Source organism: Rhinopithecus roxellana, chromosome 7 (assembly GCF_007565055.1).
Source record: "Rhinopithecus roxellana isolate Shanxi Qingling chromosome 7, ASM756505v1, whole genome shotgun sequence".
Lineage (NCBI taxonomy): Eukaryota > Metazoa > Chordata > Mammalia > Primates > Cercopithecidae > Rhinopithecus > Rhinopithecus roxellana.
In genome coordinates, this window is record NC_044555.1 from 63,577,017 (window position 1) to 63,593,643 (window position 16,627).

Here is a 16,627-nt window from a genome sequence, read left to right on the forward strand (position 1 = left end):
CTCTGTGGGGTGTTGCAGTCAAAGACTCAGACCCCCTGGCCAATCACACTCTTTCACATATTTACATTCCTAGCCCTGTGCCTTCATTTCTAGGCCCTTTATCTGAGGCCTTGGGCAAGAGGTCTTCAGGTTCCTCTGCTGAGATCTTATGGGGTAAGGAAAGGGGGAAAAATTTGAAGATACTTTCCTTCACTCTGCCTCAGTACCCAGGACTTTTCCACTCCTACCCCACCACATGACTCCAGGGTCTGTAAAACTGCCAGAGCCTTTTGTTCGGCGCTCCCTCAATAGAAAGATGATCCGACATCTGTGCTGCTCCACTTGAATCCTGACCAGTGTGCTGTCCCACAGGGGAAAATGGAACAGTGAAGTTGATGCCTCCTCTGGTTTTAGACTCTTGCTTGTTCCATCACTGTGACTGAAGGCTTAACTCTTTCATTTTCAGCTTGTGGCTTTAATTGGCTACTTGAACACCCAACAGCTCAGCTCTCTCCCAGCTCAGCAGAGCTCCTTAAAAGACTAATTAAATTTTTTCCATTCTTAAAACACCACTAAGAATCACAACCCTGAAACCACTGACCACACTGAACAAGTATGGCTGGTGCTTGATAAACAAAGTGAGTTCTACTAAATTTGCTCCAAAATATTTTATTAATAAAAGTCTTATTTAAAAAACAAAATAGAAAAGAGTTAGGTATCACATTGAATAACATGTTGATAGCCCGTGTATGGTTATGGGTTCTAATTTCTCTACAAAATCAACCCGCCATGATGGAGTAAAGAAAGTTAGAAAGAGTAAATACAGCCATATAAGTTTTTTGAAACACTTCCAAGTACAAAAAGCAGCATGCTAATTTTTAAGTGCAAAGAAAGCTCATAATAAAATAGACTTTAAAAATTACAAATAAAAATCTGTACATCAAGGATATTTTTAAGGCTTTCCCATGTGCATGTCACTATGTAGACAATGAAGAGGAACTGCCAAGAGAGGAACCATCATGTCAGGTGTTACAGGTCTGGCCCATTTCGGCTTGTAGGACCATCTCTTCTTTTCTCAAGGGAAAAGTGTCAATCAGGTTGAACAGAGCCACAGGCATCACCAGGGAGACATAGCGCTCTTTGTCCATGCCATGCTTATCCACTAGCACCATACTGAAGGAGTAGAGTGGGATTCGCAGCAACAGCCTGCGGCAGACAAAGAAAAGAGGAGACTAAGTCAAACCGTGACTCCCAAGGGTCCTGGTGGGTCAACCAGAGCCCTACTGTGACCGTGTGCAGAGAAAGCTTTGATACCATGAAGGACTGAATCATCCTTTAGACCCTGTCTACTCAAACTGTGACCCTTGGACCAGCAGCATCACATGAGAACTTGCTAGAAATGGAGACTCTCATGCCCCACCCCAAACCTACTGAATTAGTATCTGCATTATTATCAAGATCCCCAGATGACTGGTATGTACATGAGAGTTTGAAAAGCACTGCTTTAGTTTTAGATTATAGTCAGGAAGACTTCCGGCCTACAATGGTGCCATATACCAACATTTGGTACAAGGTGCATACAAGGCTAACAGATTTTTTTTTTTTTTTTCATTAAATTGGAATCAACCCAAGTTTGGAATCAACCCCAAGCCCACATTTGCTGACTAGTGTTGCATGACCACATACACACTAGGACTAAGTCAGTGATCATGAACGGGGTGATTTTGCTCCCCGCTCCCAGGGGAAATTTGGCCATGTCTGGAGATATTTTTGGTTGTCACAGTGGAGAGTGAAGATGTGACTGGCATTTAGTGGGTAGAGGCCAGGAATGCTGCTAAACATCCTGCAATGCACAGCCAACTCTCCCCGCCAAACAAAGAATTATCTATCCCCATATAGCAATAGTGCCAAGGCTGAAAAACTCTGGGCTAGGTAAAGCTGATGGACATTATTTCCCAGCATGATAGTTCTGGCCTATTCAGTGGCCAGCTCAGGACTGCAGAGTTATAAGGGATTGAGCTTGGTCTACACCCCATGTATTCTGACTTGGTTAATCATAATTTGTACCCCAAATAATTCCAAAAAAGAATATGAAGTGGTTTCAAGTGTCTGGTGTTCTTTCTGATCTACCATGCTAGAATTTAAACTAAAAAATATGATTTTCATATCAACACAAACATATTTAGATGAGAATAGCTAGAGAAAGCAAACAAACAGATAAGTGGAGCCCAATGAACAAATGAGCCCACTCACTCTCTTCTCCAGATTTTTTTTTTTTTTAGTTTAGATATTTTGAGATTGTGTATGAGGCAGAATATACACTGCCATCTGGATTTAAAGTGAAATATGTTTTCCTCATACAAACAGATCAAGGTTAAAAAATCATTACATAAAACACAAACTACATTTTTCTGCCTTTTAAGAGGGAGTTTCAGGGAAGAAGGGAATAATTTGTATTTTATCCCAGTGAGGAGCTAAATTGCAAATTCACTCCCAGTGACTAGAAATGAAAAAAAGACATGACAGTGCCTCTGCCAGGTTTCCTGCAGTGCTGAGAGGGGAGCTCAGAAGTAGATGACTGCAAAGTGCATTAATGAGTTCCGAACACGCGAATGTAGGCTGCAAAGTAAGGTGTGAATGAAGAGATAAAATGCTCTTCATCTTTAAGAGGAAGGGTATTGAGTTTACTTTTGGGAGCATGGAGGAGTTCTGGCACAGGGAGCTCTCAGGAAACAGAGGAATAGGGAATATGGTGGCTGATGCCTGTTGGAAAGGGTGACCAATAAGAAATTGGAGCATTCATTTTTTTTTATAGTGCTTGTGAGACTAGGATGGGAACCCCCCGCCCCCACACCACCACCACGGTGCCACCATCTGCTACCACACACATTCCTGTGTAAGTCTTGTGCCTTGATTGACACAGAATGTAAAGGGGGAAAACTGTCATGGGAAGAGCTGAGTGGTTGGATCAGCAGGCTAGCAGCAGCCACAGGAATGCATCCCACTAGGGCCGAAAGACCACAGAAATCTTGGGGATGAATGATCAAACACCACACAAAATCGGGGATGAGGTGTGATGCCGACAGTATGTCTGAGCTACATACGTGTCTGTCGTCAGATTGGAAGGAGTTCTTCCTGGAAAATCTTCCAGGGAACACTGTAGACTCAAAGAATAATGTGGGTATAGAAATTATGGCTTTCTTGGTCCCTGTCTCCCTTGAGATTGCTGGAAAATTCCTCTGGAAAGCATGAATCAGATCATACCTCCAGATAAAAAAGAAATGAGGGCAAGAAAGAAGGTAGGTGGTGACCCTGCCACCCCAGGGACCCAGTCTCTTCTTTCTGTTGACTCCCTTCAAGGGTTTTATCATGGCCTCAGTGCTATTTGAAAATAGTCTTATAGCCAGACAAAAGAATTTTTAGATTATGCAGGCATTATGCTTTTCCTTCTCCTCTTTCGCTTCCCATTCTTTGCCTAAATCATCTTTTTTCCTCTGCACTAGACTCCAAGGTGTCTAAAAAAACCTTTCCAATTCAAAGGGAAAAAGTTCTTCCAAGCTCTTTGTTTCTCACTGATATGTCTGATAACACAGGCATGCCGGCCTGACACAGAATCCATTAGGTAATGCACCTGAGTGATCATTTCTGCATGACATTTACCTGGACTATCATCCAGCTGCAAAATAGAGATTGGCCCTTTTCTTGAAGGCTGCTGGGCAAAAGTTCTATTTCAAAACTGTGAAGCCTTTGGTAAAAAACTAGGCCAGTGGTCCTCACCATGTGATCTCTTGGGAGCTCATTAGAAATGCATATTATCGGGTATAACCAGAGACCTACTGAATCAGAAACGCAGTTTAGAGCCTACAGTGTAGACTCCAGCAATGCGTATTTTAACAGGCCCTCCAGGAGATTCTGATGGAGGCTAAAAGTTTGAGAATCACCATATAATGTATTTAAAATCATCTTCTGCCTATAGAAGTCTATGGTAGCCCCAACATACACAATCTGAATGGCAAGTATTTTTTAATCGCATTTTTCTGTTCTTCAAGTAGATTCAACAGTTTAAAAACACATCAAGATTTTATGAAGATGACACACATACAGACACATTCAATCCAAAACCCATTCAGAAAATTCTGCAACAAGTTTTAAAAAATCATTGACACAGGATATGAGCAAGTAGTACTAAATAAGCAACAGCTTCATAAAACCTACTTTGAAAATATTCACCATAAATATTTAGATATCAACACAACTCTCTGTCTTAAGTTTTGTACAGTTCAACTTGAAGTATTTATACACTAACTTTTAAATATACAATATACTTTTAAAAGCTGTTATCAACTCTGGAAATAGTAAGGCTGTTTCAATGAAATTTTGAGTCATTTACTCCACTTAGCGCCAACATGGTGCCAGGTACTGTGCTAGGTACCGAGTAGCAACATTTGAAAGCTCTGCTATTGATGTGCTACTGAAGTCAGTATGGGGAAGTGCTACATGCAAATGCAGTAAAATATAACAAAAACAAAAGCATATGAGTGTACCCAGCCTTCTCCATTCATCAGCCGACTAAAGAGAACTCATGAATCCTCTTATTTCAAGTTGAACTGTACAAAACTTAAGACAGAGAGTTGTGTTGATATCTACATATTTACGGTGAATATTCTCAAAGTAGGTTTTATGAAGCTGTTGCTTATTTAGTACTACTTGCTCATATCCTGTGTCAATGATTTTTTAAAACTTGTTGCAGAATTTTCTGAATGGGTTTTGAAAAGGCTGGGTGAGAAAGGAAGATTTTAAGGAGTTTTGCTTTAGTCTAATTATCCATTTCACAGTGGTCAAGAGATGCAAGTAGAAATTTGGGTTATTCTGAAACTATCTTTTGGGTGTTGAATTCTGCTTCTTTAATACATTATTCAGAGACTAAAATCCACGGCTCCAACTTTGTAAGGGTTATGAAAGTAAAATATAATTGTTAACATAGAGGTATAAACAAGTGTTCTGGAAGAATGGAGAAAAAAGAGACCAAGCCTGGAAAGACTAATTGGATGCGTGCTCTTCTAATAAGACCAAGGATTGCTTAAATCTTTTTTTCAGCTCCTCCTCTCCTAGCCATCCTTCCTTCACCAACCACACACACACACACACACACACACATGCACGAAGCAAAAACGGTTGGTTGGAGGGGGTAAGAAAGAAAACACTGGTAATTACCCATTGCACAATGTATTTGAACAAACAGCAACATACTGATTAGCATGGTTATAACACTCCCAGAATAAAAGCAATTAAACATTGAAGGTTGCCTGGACTCAATCCTGAATAGAAAGAAACCAGGGAACCTAATCAGTTTAAAGTGCATTCATAGGGGTAAGATTTAAGAACAGAAATTTCCCCTACCTGAGCTGCAGCGCTAGGGCTGGAGGCATAATCTTTGCTCCTATCCTGCCAATGAGAGTCGGGAACACACCCACCAGCTCCACCACGGTGATGTGTCGAAGATCAAGGCCACACTGTGCTTGCTGGGAAAAAGAAAACCCAACAGGGGAGGTATGAGCATGGCTAAAAAAGACATCCTTATCAAACTAGAAACTGACAGAAGTAGCACTGGCCTGTCTCTGGAAGTTTATTTGCTCACTCTGAACTGTACTGAAAACAGATGAGAAATTGGGGTTAAGCTAGTGGCTATAAAACCTAAATACCTTTCCTAGAGGAATCATTCCGATATGGCTTGACAGTGGGATTTTGAAAACCTAAGCAAAAGGGCAGTCTATGTATTTCCAGACAGGGTGAGCCCTCGAGTGAGTCAAATTTTCTAAAAAGTGCCCAAGACCACCCCAGAGGATTCTAACTTTTTCTTTGCAAGGAGAGAAGACTACTCTATTTCCAGAGTCCACTTCTCTGCCCTGTTTCCACTCTCCACACTCCCCTGCCCTATGCCCTCCACACCCAATCCCAGGGGGAAAGAGGATAAAAGGTTCCAAGCCTCTAAGCTGGCTCTTGCCAAGAACCTTGGGCATGTAGCCCAGTCAACCACGTGTCAGCAGGGCTCATCAGGAATGGCAATGGCAATAAAAATAAAAAATAAAAAAAAAGTAATGTAAGACAAATATGATGAATTTGGCTAAATGGGAAAAGAAATTTTGAAGTCTTGAAAGATGAAAACATCAAATACGTTTTACCAAAATTCCACTGAAACGTCCCTACATGAGGTTACAGAACTGGTTGAAAAGTTAAAAAAAAGTCAGAAATAGGCTTTTGTATTACTCTCACTGAAATGCCTAAGTTAACCAAACCTTTCTTTGAAGGCTCTGGTTAAAATGCAAATGTAAGTATACTTGGAAGAGGAGGTCACACCAAAACATCTTGATATTAAATATCTTATCCAACCAGTTGTTAAGCTAGCAAGTGTCTGAAGGGATGGGACAGACTAGAGCGATGACGGCAATCTTTCTCTGTAAAGGGCTGGAGAGTATTTCAGGCTTGGCAAGGTTGGATGGCCTCTGTCCTAATCACTTCACTCCATCATTGTAGTGCAAAAGTAGTTATAGATCATGCACAAATGAATTAGTGTGACTGTGTCCAATAAAAGTTAATTTACCGAAACTAGCCAGGGGTCACCATAGTTTGCTGACACAGAGGAAAAGCAAGTTGTTTGGCTTAATTCATTTTCCTATGGAATAAGAACAGATGAGGAAATGCATGATCATGGAATATAGCCTGCAATGCCAATTTCCCACAAAAGAGAGAAGTATAAGCTTGTCTTTTCTGAAAAGCAGGCCCCTGGCTTGGACAAGGAGATACAAGGGGAGGTAAGCTGGTGGGGACTGGGGGTAAAGACGCAATGAATTTGGTTACTATTAAGGGAGCTCACAAAAACCTTATATGGCTCTTCAGAGTTCACAGGCAATTCTTCAAGTACGTGGGAAGAGTGAAAAGAGACTTCTTATTATACGTTTTATTAATGCTGACATGAGAAGTAAATTGTAGCCCTTGATTAAATCAAGACTGTTTTAAGCACTTAGTTCTATCCACTGTAACAAATGAATAAAATATTCTCTAAAAAAAATGTGCAGCACTGTATCCATGGCACAGCACACATCCTGCCTCTTTAGTATTCAGTGAAGTTGGCCACTCTTTTGCAAACCAGCTTCAGGACAAAAGCAAGCAACTTCTAGTTTGATCCTTATAGTTTCTAGTCATCCTTCTCCACACACCCAAGATGCTGGTTGCTCATTTAGTAGCTACAAAATTTACATAGTTGAGAAGGACATATTTCCCAGAAAAGTGCCCATCAAACTTTAGAGTGCTTAGGAATCACCTGGAGATTTTGTTAAAAGTGTAGATTCTGACACAGTAGGTCTGGGAGGGGCCCTGAGAATTGGCATGTCTATCAAGCTCCCAGGTGATGCTGATGCTGCTGGTCCAGTCCATGGATCACACGTTGAGAACCACTGTGCTAAAAAAAAGGGCTGTCACCCTCTGAGAGTCAAAGAAATTCCCTGGGGAAAAATGTGGGGACTGAGGGCTCCTGGATTCCTTTCATCTCTTGGGCCAGCCTTTTGGGCAGGCAGCTAATTGATTGCTTTCAGCCAGGCATATCCTGGACAGGTTCAGCAAAGACAATTGTTCTGTGGCTAGGCCTGGACAGTATGTCAATTAGACTTATTGGTGAAGACAGGCAAACCTCATTAGTTGGAAAACGATTGGGTTAACTCTAAGGAGTCAATGTTAATCAGGTTATGGCCCAGAACCAGAAATGAATGGTGGTAGCTCTAAAGTGCCAGTTCCTGAAACTCACTGTAAGTGGATTAGGCACTGAATCTGGTCTTTGCTTTTAGTGAAATGGCTGGGCCCTTCCTGTTAAAGGTCTCCCTGCCACCTCGGCCCTGCCTCGAGGACTCACCTGCAGCATTCCTAGCTGGAGCCGGTAAAGGAGGTTTCGGGCTGTGGGTGTGGACACAATGAGAAGTCTCCTTTTCTCATAAAACTGATCCAGAAGTGCAGCTGCCGTTCTGACGCCCACATTGACGTTCATGGCTGTAACCAGAAACGGCCACATGAGTCAGAAACCTTCTACTTGTTCTGGCTCAACAGAGCCTATGATGACACACAGGACCATTTGTGTAAGAAGTAAACCCTAAGATAAGGATTCAAGTGTAAGTAGTTTATTTGGGAGGCGGTCCCAAGAAGCACTTGCGGAGGAGTGAGGAAGTATATTCATTTCCTCTTGCTGCTGTAACAAATCACCATAAACCCAGTGACTTAACATAATACAAACTTATTATTTTAGATACTGCAGGTCAGGATCGAAAAGATCCTGGCCTCATGGAGCTAAAATCAAGGTGTTGGCAGGGCTATGTTCCCATGGAGGTTCTAGGGGAGAATCTGATTTCTTGTGTTTTTCAGCATCGAGAGACCACCTTCATTCCTTGGCTAGTAGTCCCTTCCTCCATCTTCAAAGACAGCAGTGTAGTATCTTCAAATCTCTCTTCTCTCTGATCTCTCCTTCCATCATCTCTTTCTATGACTCTGACAGCAGTTCTGCCTCCTTTATATAAGAAGGCTTGTGATTATATTGGGCCCACTGGGTATTCCAGGATACTCTTCCCATCTCAAAATCCTTAACTTAATTACATCTGTAAAGTCCCTTTTTTCATGTAAGGTAACATATTCTCAGGTTCTGGGGATTAGGATGTGGACATCTTTGGTGGACCATTATTCTGCTTATGTCAGGAAGTGAGACAGTGAAGGAAAGAAAACAATACCAGTTGGTTATCAAGCAAGTTGTTGCTGTGGGCATTTGGAACTCACTCCCACTGGGGAACCCTAGGAGATGATATACAACATACCTCCAGAATTAAGCCACTGGAGGGAACTGGAGTATTTATACAATTGCTCCATCATTGTTGAGGGCTGCTTCTAGGGCACTAGCTCTCCATCACTTCAGGCTGGCTCTGTGCATGGGCTGACAGTGCTTTCATAGCCAGGGAAGAAACGCTCTCAGACAGAGAGACCCAGTTAATTGCAGTAAGTAGCCTTTTGAACATAGATGCGAATGTGAAAGGCATATGGGCCAAGCACCATAGTATCTGCTGGGGAAAGGGGTGCAGAGAGGCAGAAGGGTAAGAGAACGGGCAATGGCCAGGCTGGCTTTGGAATGGCTCAGAATCTCTGAAGTCTGCCTCCTTGGTGCAGAAGGGACAAAGCAATGTGGGGCACAAAGGCCACAGAGCAAGCAACACAGGCACAGAGGACATGGGACAAGGCAGTTTTAAAATAGGTCTTCCCTTTAATCAAATAAATGACAACTAATTCTAGCTGTTCAAGGTCAATGAAGGATGTTACATAGATAGGCAAACAAAAGGCTTAGCTCCAAAGAAGAAATAATATGAGAAAAACTAGTAGACGCCATGTATGATTTATAATCTTGGTTTTCATATTTCACATTTTAGGTTTGCATTGAAGTATTTGTTCATTCACACATTAATTCATTCAGCCATTATATACTGAGTGCCTGCCATGTGCCAAGCTCTATGCTAGGCACTAGGATGTCACACTGAGTGATACACAGTTCCTGCCCTCTTTCCTGCCCTCTTCCCTGCCCCAGGGGCTCAGAGTCTAGGATAGCTCTGGTCAAGAGAAATACAATGTAAGCCACTATGTTTAATCTTAAATTTTCTAGTTGCCTCATTAAAAAAGTGTAAAGAGACTGGGTGCAGTGGCTCACACCTGTAATCTCAGCACTTTGGGAGGCCGAGGTGGGCAGATCATGAGGTCAGGAGATCAAGAACATCCTGGCTAACACGGTGAAACCCCACCTTTACTAAAAATACAAAAAATTAGCCAGGCGTGGTGGCACGCACCTGTAGTCCCAGCTACTCAGGAGGCTGGGGCAGGAGAATCACTTGAACCCAGGAGGTGGAGGTTGCAGTGAGCCAAGATCGCACCACTGCACTCTAGCCTGGGCGACAGAGTGAGACTCCAGCTCAAACAAACAAACAAAAAGAAAAAGTATAAAGTGATAGGCAGAAATGATTTTATGTTTTATTTAACCCAATATATCCAAAATATTTCATTTCAACATGTAATCAATATAAAAAATTAAGATACTTTACATTCTTTTTCACACTAAGATTTTGAAATTGGTATATATTTTACACTTATAGCATATCTCAATTCAGAATAGCCTCATTTCAAGTGCTTAGTAGCCACATATAGCTAGTGGCTACCATGTTGGACCACATAGGTCTAGCAGCCTGTTAGACACCACACCCCAGGCCTTAATGCCAACATGGTAGGGAGTCTATAATAGGTGTGTTCTTTCTACTTTAACACATGAAATTGAAGAATCTTAGGCATTTAGCTGATGGTATATATGTCTCTCTGTCACTTAACTCTAAATGGGGGCTTCAATTAAAAGAAAGGGATAAAGATGAAAGGGTACCAGGAAATGAGAAAAAGAGAAGTCTATAAACAAGAGATACATCCATAATTTTCTGGCTAGCCCAAGTTTCAGACTCATTACCCAGCCCAATTTTTGTTCATCAGGAATAAGAGCTGGCATAAGGCTTTACCTGTACCAGGCACTGCTGTATTCCACTGTTCCACAGATGACCTAATTTAATCCTTACAACAACTCAAGAGGTAGATGAGGTATTATTTTCTTCATTTTACATAGGAGGAAAGATTCCAAATGCCCAAGGTCTATGTGACTTTCATGCCAGGTATGATATTGTCTCTACATGACAGTGTACTGGCTTTAGAAACAAGATCCTTACATTTCTAGAACAAAGGAAACTACAGCAAATTTTGCTGATTCATAATGTCACCAAAGGCTGGCCCTAGGTTCCTACCTTGAGCTTCTTCCTTAGAGGACATGAAAGGGAAATTAGAGGATAGGCAGAAGCAAGATGGATAGCAGATGAGATGAGCTGCAGCAGGGATCTAGGGACTATGTTCATCCACTCAGATAAAGAGGGATGGCCATGAACTTCTCAAAGTCTATGAAGGGAAACTCCTCTTACACTGGAATCAAGAACCAAGGGGTTTACAGGTTCTGCTGCAGGCTGGAGGGGCTGCATACATACCTGCACAGGTGGGCTCCGTGCCAGACCAAGCCAGGTTGGATTGACATACTCGGGCAGGGCTACCCTGGAGCTCATAGCCGCCAATGCAGGAGAACTCACAGGTGGCTCCATAATTATCCCCATCGCTGGAGCACTTCATGTAACCATTCTCTGGGGCATTGAGTTTGCCACAGCGTCTGACTGTAGGGACACAAGTCCAGAGGGGTCTCAGTGCTGAGCTCCCATCCACAGAGTAAGCAGAAAAGGTGAGGATGCAGAGGCATCAGTTTTGCAATCAGGCTTCTACATCAGCCTGTGAAATGAGTGAGGGAGGAGGGATGACTATTTGGTCAGTGGGTGAGCCTTGCAATGGTCACCCATCCATACCAATGAGACCACTGATATCAACTGGTTTAGCTCCTAGTGTTATAGATGAGGAAGTAAAGTCCAGAAGAGTAAGGAGTAAAGATGGTTAGCAATTAGTTGCCCAAACCATCAGGCATAAAATAATCCTTACAAACATTTTCTTTCATACCAATGGTTCTAGAACACTAAGAACATGTTCTCTTGGTGGCCCAAATTAGGGGGCTCCTATTCACTCTAGTTGTAGATGGACTCACAGGCTTCAGCTGGTCACCTAAGCTCAGGGATGGAAAAATTATTGAATAATATTCTTCCAGGACAGTCAGCTATGGGCTCCTGTAAGACTAGTCCTGGGAACTCCTTAAATAATCTGGCAACACTGATGCCCATCCATATGTGTATCATGAAATTCAGGCATTAAGATAGGGCACTTCCCCAAGCCTCATTAGAGGCTAATCTAAAGCTGGCAAGTCTACCACCACAGTAGGCACTTGAGAGAGTTCTGGCTTGAGGACCTGCTTCCCTTTGCTCTTCTAAAGGGGGCGGGGGGTGGGGGGGCCGACAATAAGCAGTATTCTTACCTCTTACTTTAACTCGAAATTTGCAAGTGCCCTTATTCTCAGCTCTGTCATAGACTGTGTACTGGATCTTGTGGTCTCCTTCTGGAAAGTTGGAGCCTGGGGGGAGGCCTTTTAGAATGACACTTAGAGAGAAAAAAAAAATCAGAAACAGGAAAGATGACATTATGGATCTGACAAGCAAGTGATGACCCCCCACTCTTTACAGGACATGGAGAGACTGAGGGGCAACAATTAGACTAGCTTAAGTAGAACAAAAATTTCTTGAAGAATAGAATCTCCTAAGCTTTAGTCTGTTTTAGAAGAGCAGTTCGTGACCAGAATATGGAAGACCCAAACTACTGGGAAGCTTAGACTTTTTTCCGGCTGTAGGGTAGAATGGTATGGAAGTGGGGAGAGAGGGGAGGGAGGATGAAAAATATAGGGCCCAAGTCTCTTCCTTCAATCTCACTCTTGTTCCAGGTGGGACCTGAATTGCCTCACTGTTGGGAAGACAAGGGAATTTTCTGTGAGGAAAATCATTAGAGAATATAGTCCAAGCAGTCACTGGCAATTTGGGCCTACAGGGTGTACTAGAACTTTCTCTGTTCTTTCTATCTGGGACTGTGGAGACCTAAAGGCAAGTTCTCTGTGATTCCTTGGTTATCCTAATAACAATAATAATGACTAAAAGTGTTCTTTGCACTTACATAAATCTTACATGTTAGGCATGGTTCTAGGCATTTTGCAAATATTTATTTAATCCTCCTCATTTAATCCAACAACCCTATTAGGTAGGTAGTATTATCTCTATTTCACAGATGAGGAAACTGAGGCACAAAAAGGCTAAAGAATTTGCCCAAGGTCACACAGCTAGGGTGACTTCATCTTTTTTCTTGGCTGCCTAATGAGAACACCAATAAGTATAGCATGATCAAAATCCATGTTCTGTTTTTCAATATACATACAAATTCCCCATCCCCCTACAGTTCAGGGAATGATGAGAATATGTGCCAATAATGAACATGTGGTATTATCATTGTCACCATTGAGGAAAGCCTTACATGTAGGGTGAGGTGGCTGTTTACCAGGTATGAGAGAGGGGTCGTGAGAAAATTTTGAGACATGCTGCTGTTGGCTTTAGATGCTTTAAGGTCTTTAGAAAGCACAACTTAAATTCAGATAAACCTGAGAGGAGTGATACTTCAAATATAAGTAGATGTAACCTCTCTGAGACTTTGTTTCGCCTGTGGCATGCAAACAGCAGAAGGAATAAATAAGGGAACTCACAAGAAGCACTTATCTCAGAGCTTGACACTAGAACCTTCTCCCTCACAAGGGAGCTATAGAGCAGTGGCTTGGATAGGAAATGGTGGAAGGGGTCATAGGAGAAATGCCAGGGCAGCAAGGAGCCCAAGTGAGAGCTGTAAAGGGAACAAGACAGCCTTCTCTGAACTCCGCATCCTGTTGGAGTGCATTCCCATCGCATCCTGCTCTAAACCTTTCTGGCCTCTGGGCTGTAGAACCCTGGAAGCAGACAGCTGCTTTGAACAAAGGGACAGGAGAGTACTGAGATGCTGTTTTAAAATGTAACAATCCTGCCAGGTGCGGTGGCTCATAAATGTAATCCCAGCACTTTGGGAGGCCGAGGCGGGCAGATCACCTGAAGTCAGGAGTGCAAGACCCGCCTGGCCAACATGGCAAAAACCCATCTCTACTAAAAATACAAAAATTAGCAGGGTGTGGTGGTGCACACCTGTAATCCCAGCTACTCAGGAGGCTGAGGCAGGAGAATCGCTTGAACCTGGGGGGTGGAGGTTGCTGTGAGCCGAGATCGTGCCACTGCACTCCAGCCTGGGTGACAGAGTGAGTGAGACTCTGTCTCAAAAAATTAAAAAATCAAATAAAATGTAACACTGCTAACCGTATTACACAAGTTACCCACAAAAACAACAAAGTGAATATTCTCACAAAGCTTTTAGACAAATAGAGTCATCTGATGGCTTGATGTTTTGTGTTTATTACACAGGATTTCAACAGCAGTCAGAGTTGCAAAAATCTAAAAACCTACTATGTGGTAGGGGCTGGGCCAGGCATTGTGCTAGACCCTGAAGAGTCAAAGGTAAATAAAACGCAATCCCTGATTATGTCAACTTACCTTTCAATTCTGATTGCCTACATTTTCTCCAAAGGGATTCGTGGGATGTGTATGTGATAGCAAATACTTTTGTAATGGTCAAACTTTATCTTTGAGAAGTTACAATGGGAGAGCATAACTAGTCGTATTACTTAAGCTAGATGAGGCACTGGGGGAAAATTATTGGAATGTAGGAACAAAATGTCCTGCCTCCTCTCACTAGAAAATGTACTGTTATTGCCTAATCATTGTGTAAAAATGTTTTGTCATGCACAGCCTGGGTTGATAGGATTCTAGAAAGTCTTTTCTTGCTTTATGGATCACCAGGAGATAAAGTAGAGGTATCCTTTTATCTACAGATGAAAACCCAGTGGGAAGCTCTAATATGCCCGTAAACTTTAAGGCACAGATATGAACATGCTAACATGAAGTGGTGGTCTCCAGGGAATATGAAGGCCAACCAAACAGTTGCAGGGATACAGGCCCAAATGCTAGATTAGAACAACACATAGCTAACCCTCACAAAGGGATCCACCCATTTTTAAAAGCTTCTTAACAGTGCCTCTCATTGTGGTTGGTAAAACAAACATACCAACAAAAAGCAACTCAGATATATGTCAAACTATGAATGAAATTGGTCCAGGAGAATGGGGTAGAGGTGGGGAAGAAAGCAGAAGATACCTTCCCTTTTTTTTTTTCTTTTTTTTTTTTTTTGAGACGGAGTCTCACTCTGTCGCCCAGGCTGGAGTGCAGTGCAGTGGCACGATCTCAGCTCACTGCAACCTCTGCCTCCCGGGTTCACGCCATTCTCCTGCCTCAGCCTCCCGAGTAGCTGGGACTACAGGCACCCGCCACCACGCCTGGCTAATTTTTTGTATTTTTAGTAGAGACAGGGTTTCACCGTGTTAGCCAGGACGGTCTTGATCTCCTGACCTCGTGATTCGCCTGCCTTGGCTTCCCAAAGTTTTGGGATTACAGGCGTGAGCCACTGTGCTTGGCCAACACCTTCCCTTTTTTTAAATAAGCATCTGTAAGCGTCTGATATGGTCAGGAGTTTTAAAAATAAATTAAAAAGCTTTGAAAGAGATAAATACAGCCAAAAAACAAGGGTTGAAAAAGTTCTGCACCAAACTGTACTCACAGAGCACAAGAGCGGCAGCCTCTGGCACCACCTGGGAGACACAGATGGCTTCCCAGTGCAGGTCATGGCCTGGGGGCATGAGTAGGGTCTGCCTGGGCAGGCAATGCGGGTTACTCTATCCCTAAATTAACCAACTGGCTTCCTCTTTCCCCTTCTGTTCCTCCTTCCCTTCTCACCACCCCTTCTTTTAAATTTTTTTTATTTTTAATTTTTGTGAGTATGTAGTAGGTATATGTATTTATGGGGTACACGAGATTTTTTTAAATTTTTTTGAGATGGCGTCTCACTCTGTCACCCAGGCTGGAGCACAGTGGCACAATCTTGGCTCACTGTAACCTCAGCTTCATGGGTTCAAGCGGTTCTCTTGCCTCAGCCTCCCGAGTAGCTGGGATTACAGGTGTGTGCCAACACACCTGCCTAATTTTTGTATTTTTAGTAGAGAGAGGGTTTCACCATGTTGGTCAATCTGGTCTCAAACTCCTGACCTCAGGTGATCCACCTGCCTCGTCCTCACAAAGTGCTGGGATTACAGGCATGAGCCACCACACCCAGCCAAGATGCTTTGATACAAGCATGCAATGCATAATAATCACATCATTCACCACCCCTTATTTCTCTTTTTTCCTTCAGTAAGGATTTACTGAGTGCTAACTATGTGCTAGACACAGTTCTGGGCATTAAGGACATAGCAGTGAACATATTATAATAGAGACAGGCAATCAACAAATACATAGGTAACATATATAGTATATTAGGTAGTGACCATGTGGACCACATCTGAAAGCATAAACAGACTAGCATATATACACTCCCCTACTCTGGGTAGCAAACATCTCACATAAAAGAGACAACATCATTTTATCTGCCAAGTTTCACTTACTCAGTAAGAATGCCATCTGCTGTGTCTCTTCCTTCGGGTGTCTCCCAGGACACCCGGACTGTCAGTTTGTTGGGTTCTGCAATGCGTTCTTTCACACTTGGGCACTTGATTCTAGGAGGCTCCATATCTGAAAATATAGCCAAAACATTCTCATCATCATCAAGAAATATCTAGTCAAACTAGGGTTCAACACCCAAAGTTTAAAATACCAAAGCCTCTGGGTATTCTCCATTTTCAAAGAGTTTGTTCACCCTATATATTCCCCTTTTCTCCCTTCATAATGCTTTTACTCTCCTGCTAAGTTTTGAAGATTGTTTCAATACTCACATGTGCAGGGCTAAACCTGCAATCAACTGGCCTTGCGAGGTGTCCTGTGGGTAATTCATTAGTTACAGCCTTTCCTCTCCATGCTTCCAAATTCTGCCTACTGATGGCCACATGGCAGTTACTCAGCTGAAACTAGAAGTCATTTGGTTTTAGTGAGTACTTCCTGCTTTGAGG

The 16,627-nt window shown here is 42.6% G+C and overlaps 1 protein-coding gene across 2 annotated transcripts in view; it reads right to left on the reverse strand.

Moving 5' to 3' along the window:
• Positions 1–630: 630 nt before the first annotated feature.
• The window catches only part of SRPX (sushi repeat containing protein X-linked), a 73,438-nt gene continuing 57,441 nt past the window's right edge, over positions 631–16,627 (reverse strand). Inside the window, exons 4-9 of one of the 2 annotated variants that reach the window (XM_010381760.2) lie at positions 16,127–16,253; positions 11,993–12,114; positions 11,070–11,249; positions 7,886–8,019; positions 5,380–5,501; positions 631–1,185 (exon numbers count right to left, since the gene is read on the reverse strand). In XM_010381760.2, the coding sequence (XP_010380062.1) occupies positions 1,002–1,185; positions 5,380–5,501; positions 7,886–8,019; positions 11,070–11,249; positions 11,993–12,114; positions 16,127–16,253 (869 nt within the window). In that variant the 3' untranslated portion in view covers positions 631–1,001. The remainder of the gene's footprint in view (positions 1,186–5,379; positions 5,502–7,885; positions 8,020–11,069; positions 11,250–11,992; positions 12,115–16,126; positions 16,254–16,627) is intronic. The other variant, XM_010381759.1, reaches the window with a different exon arrangement.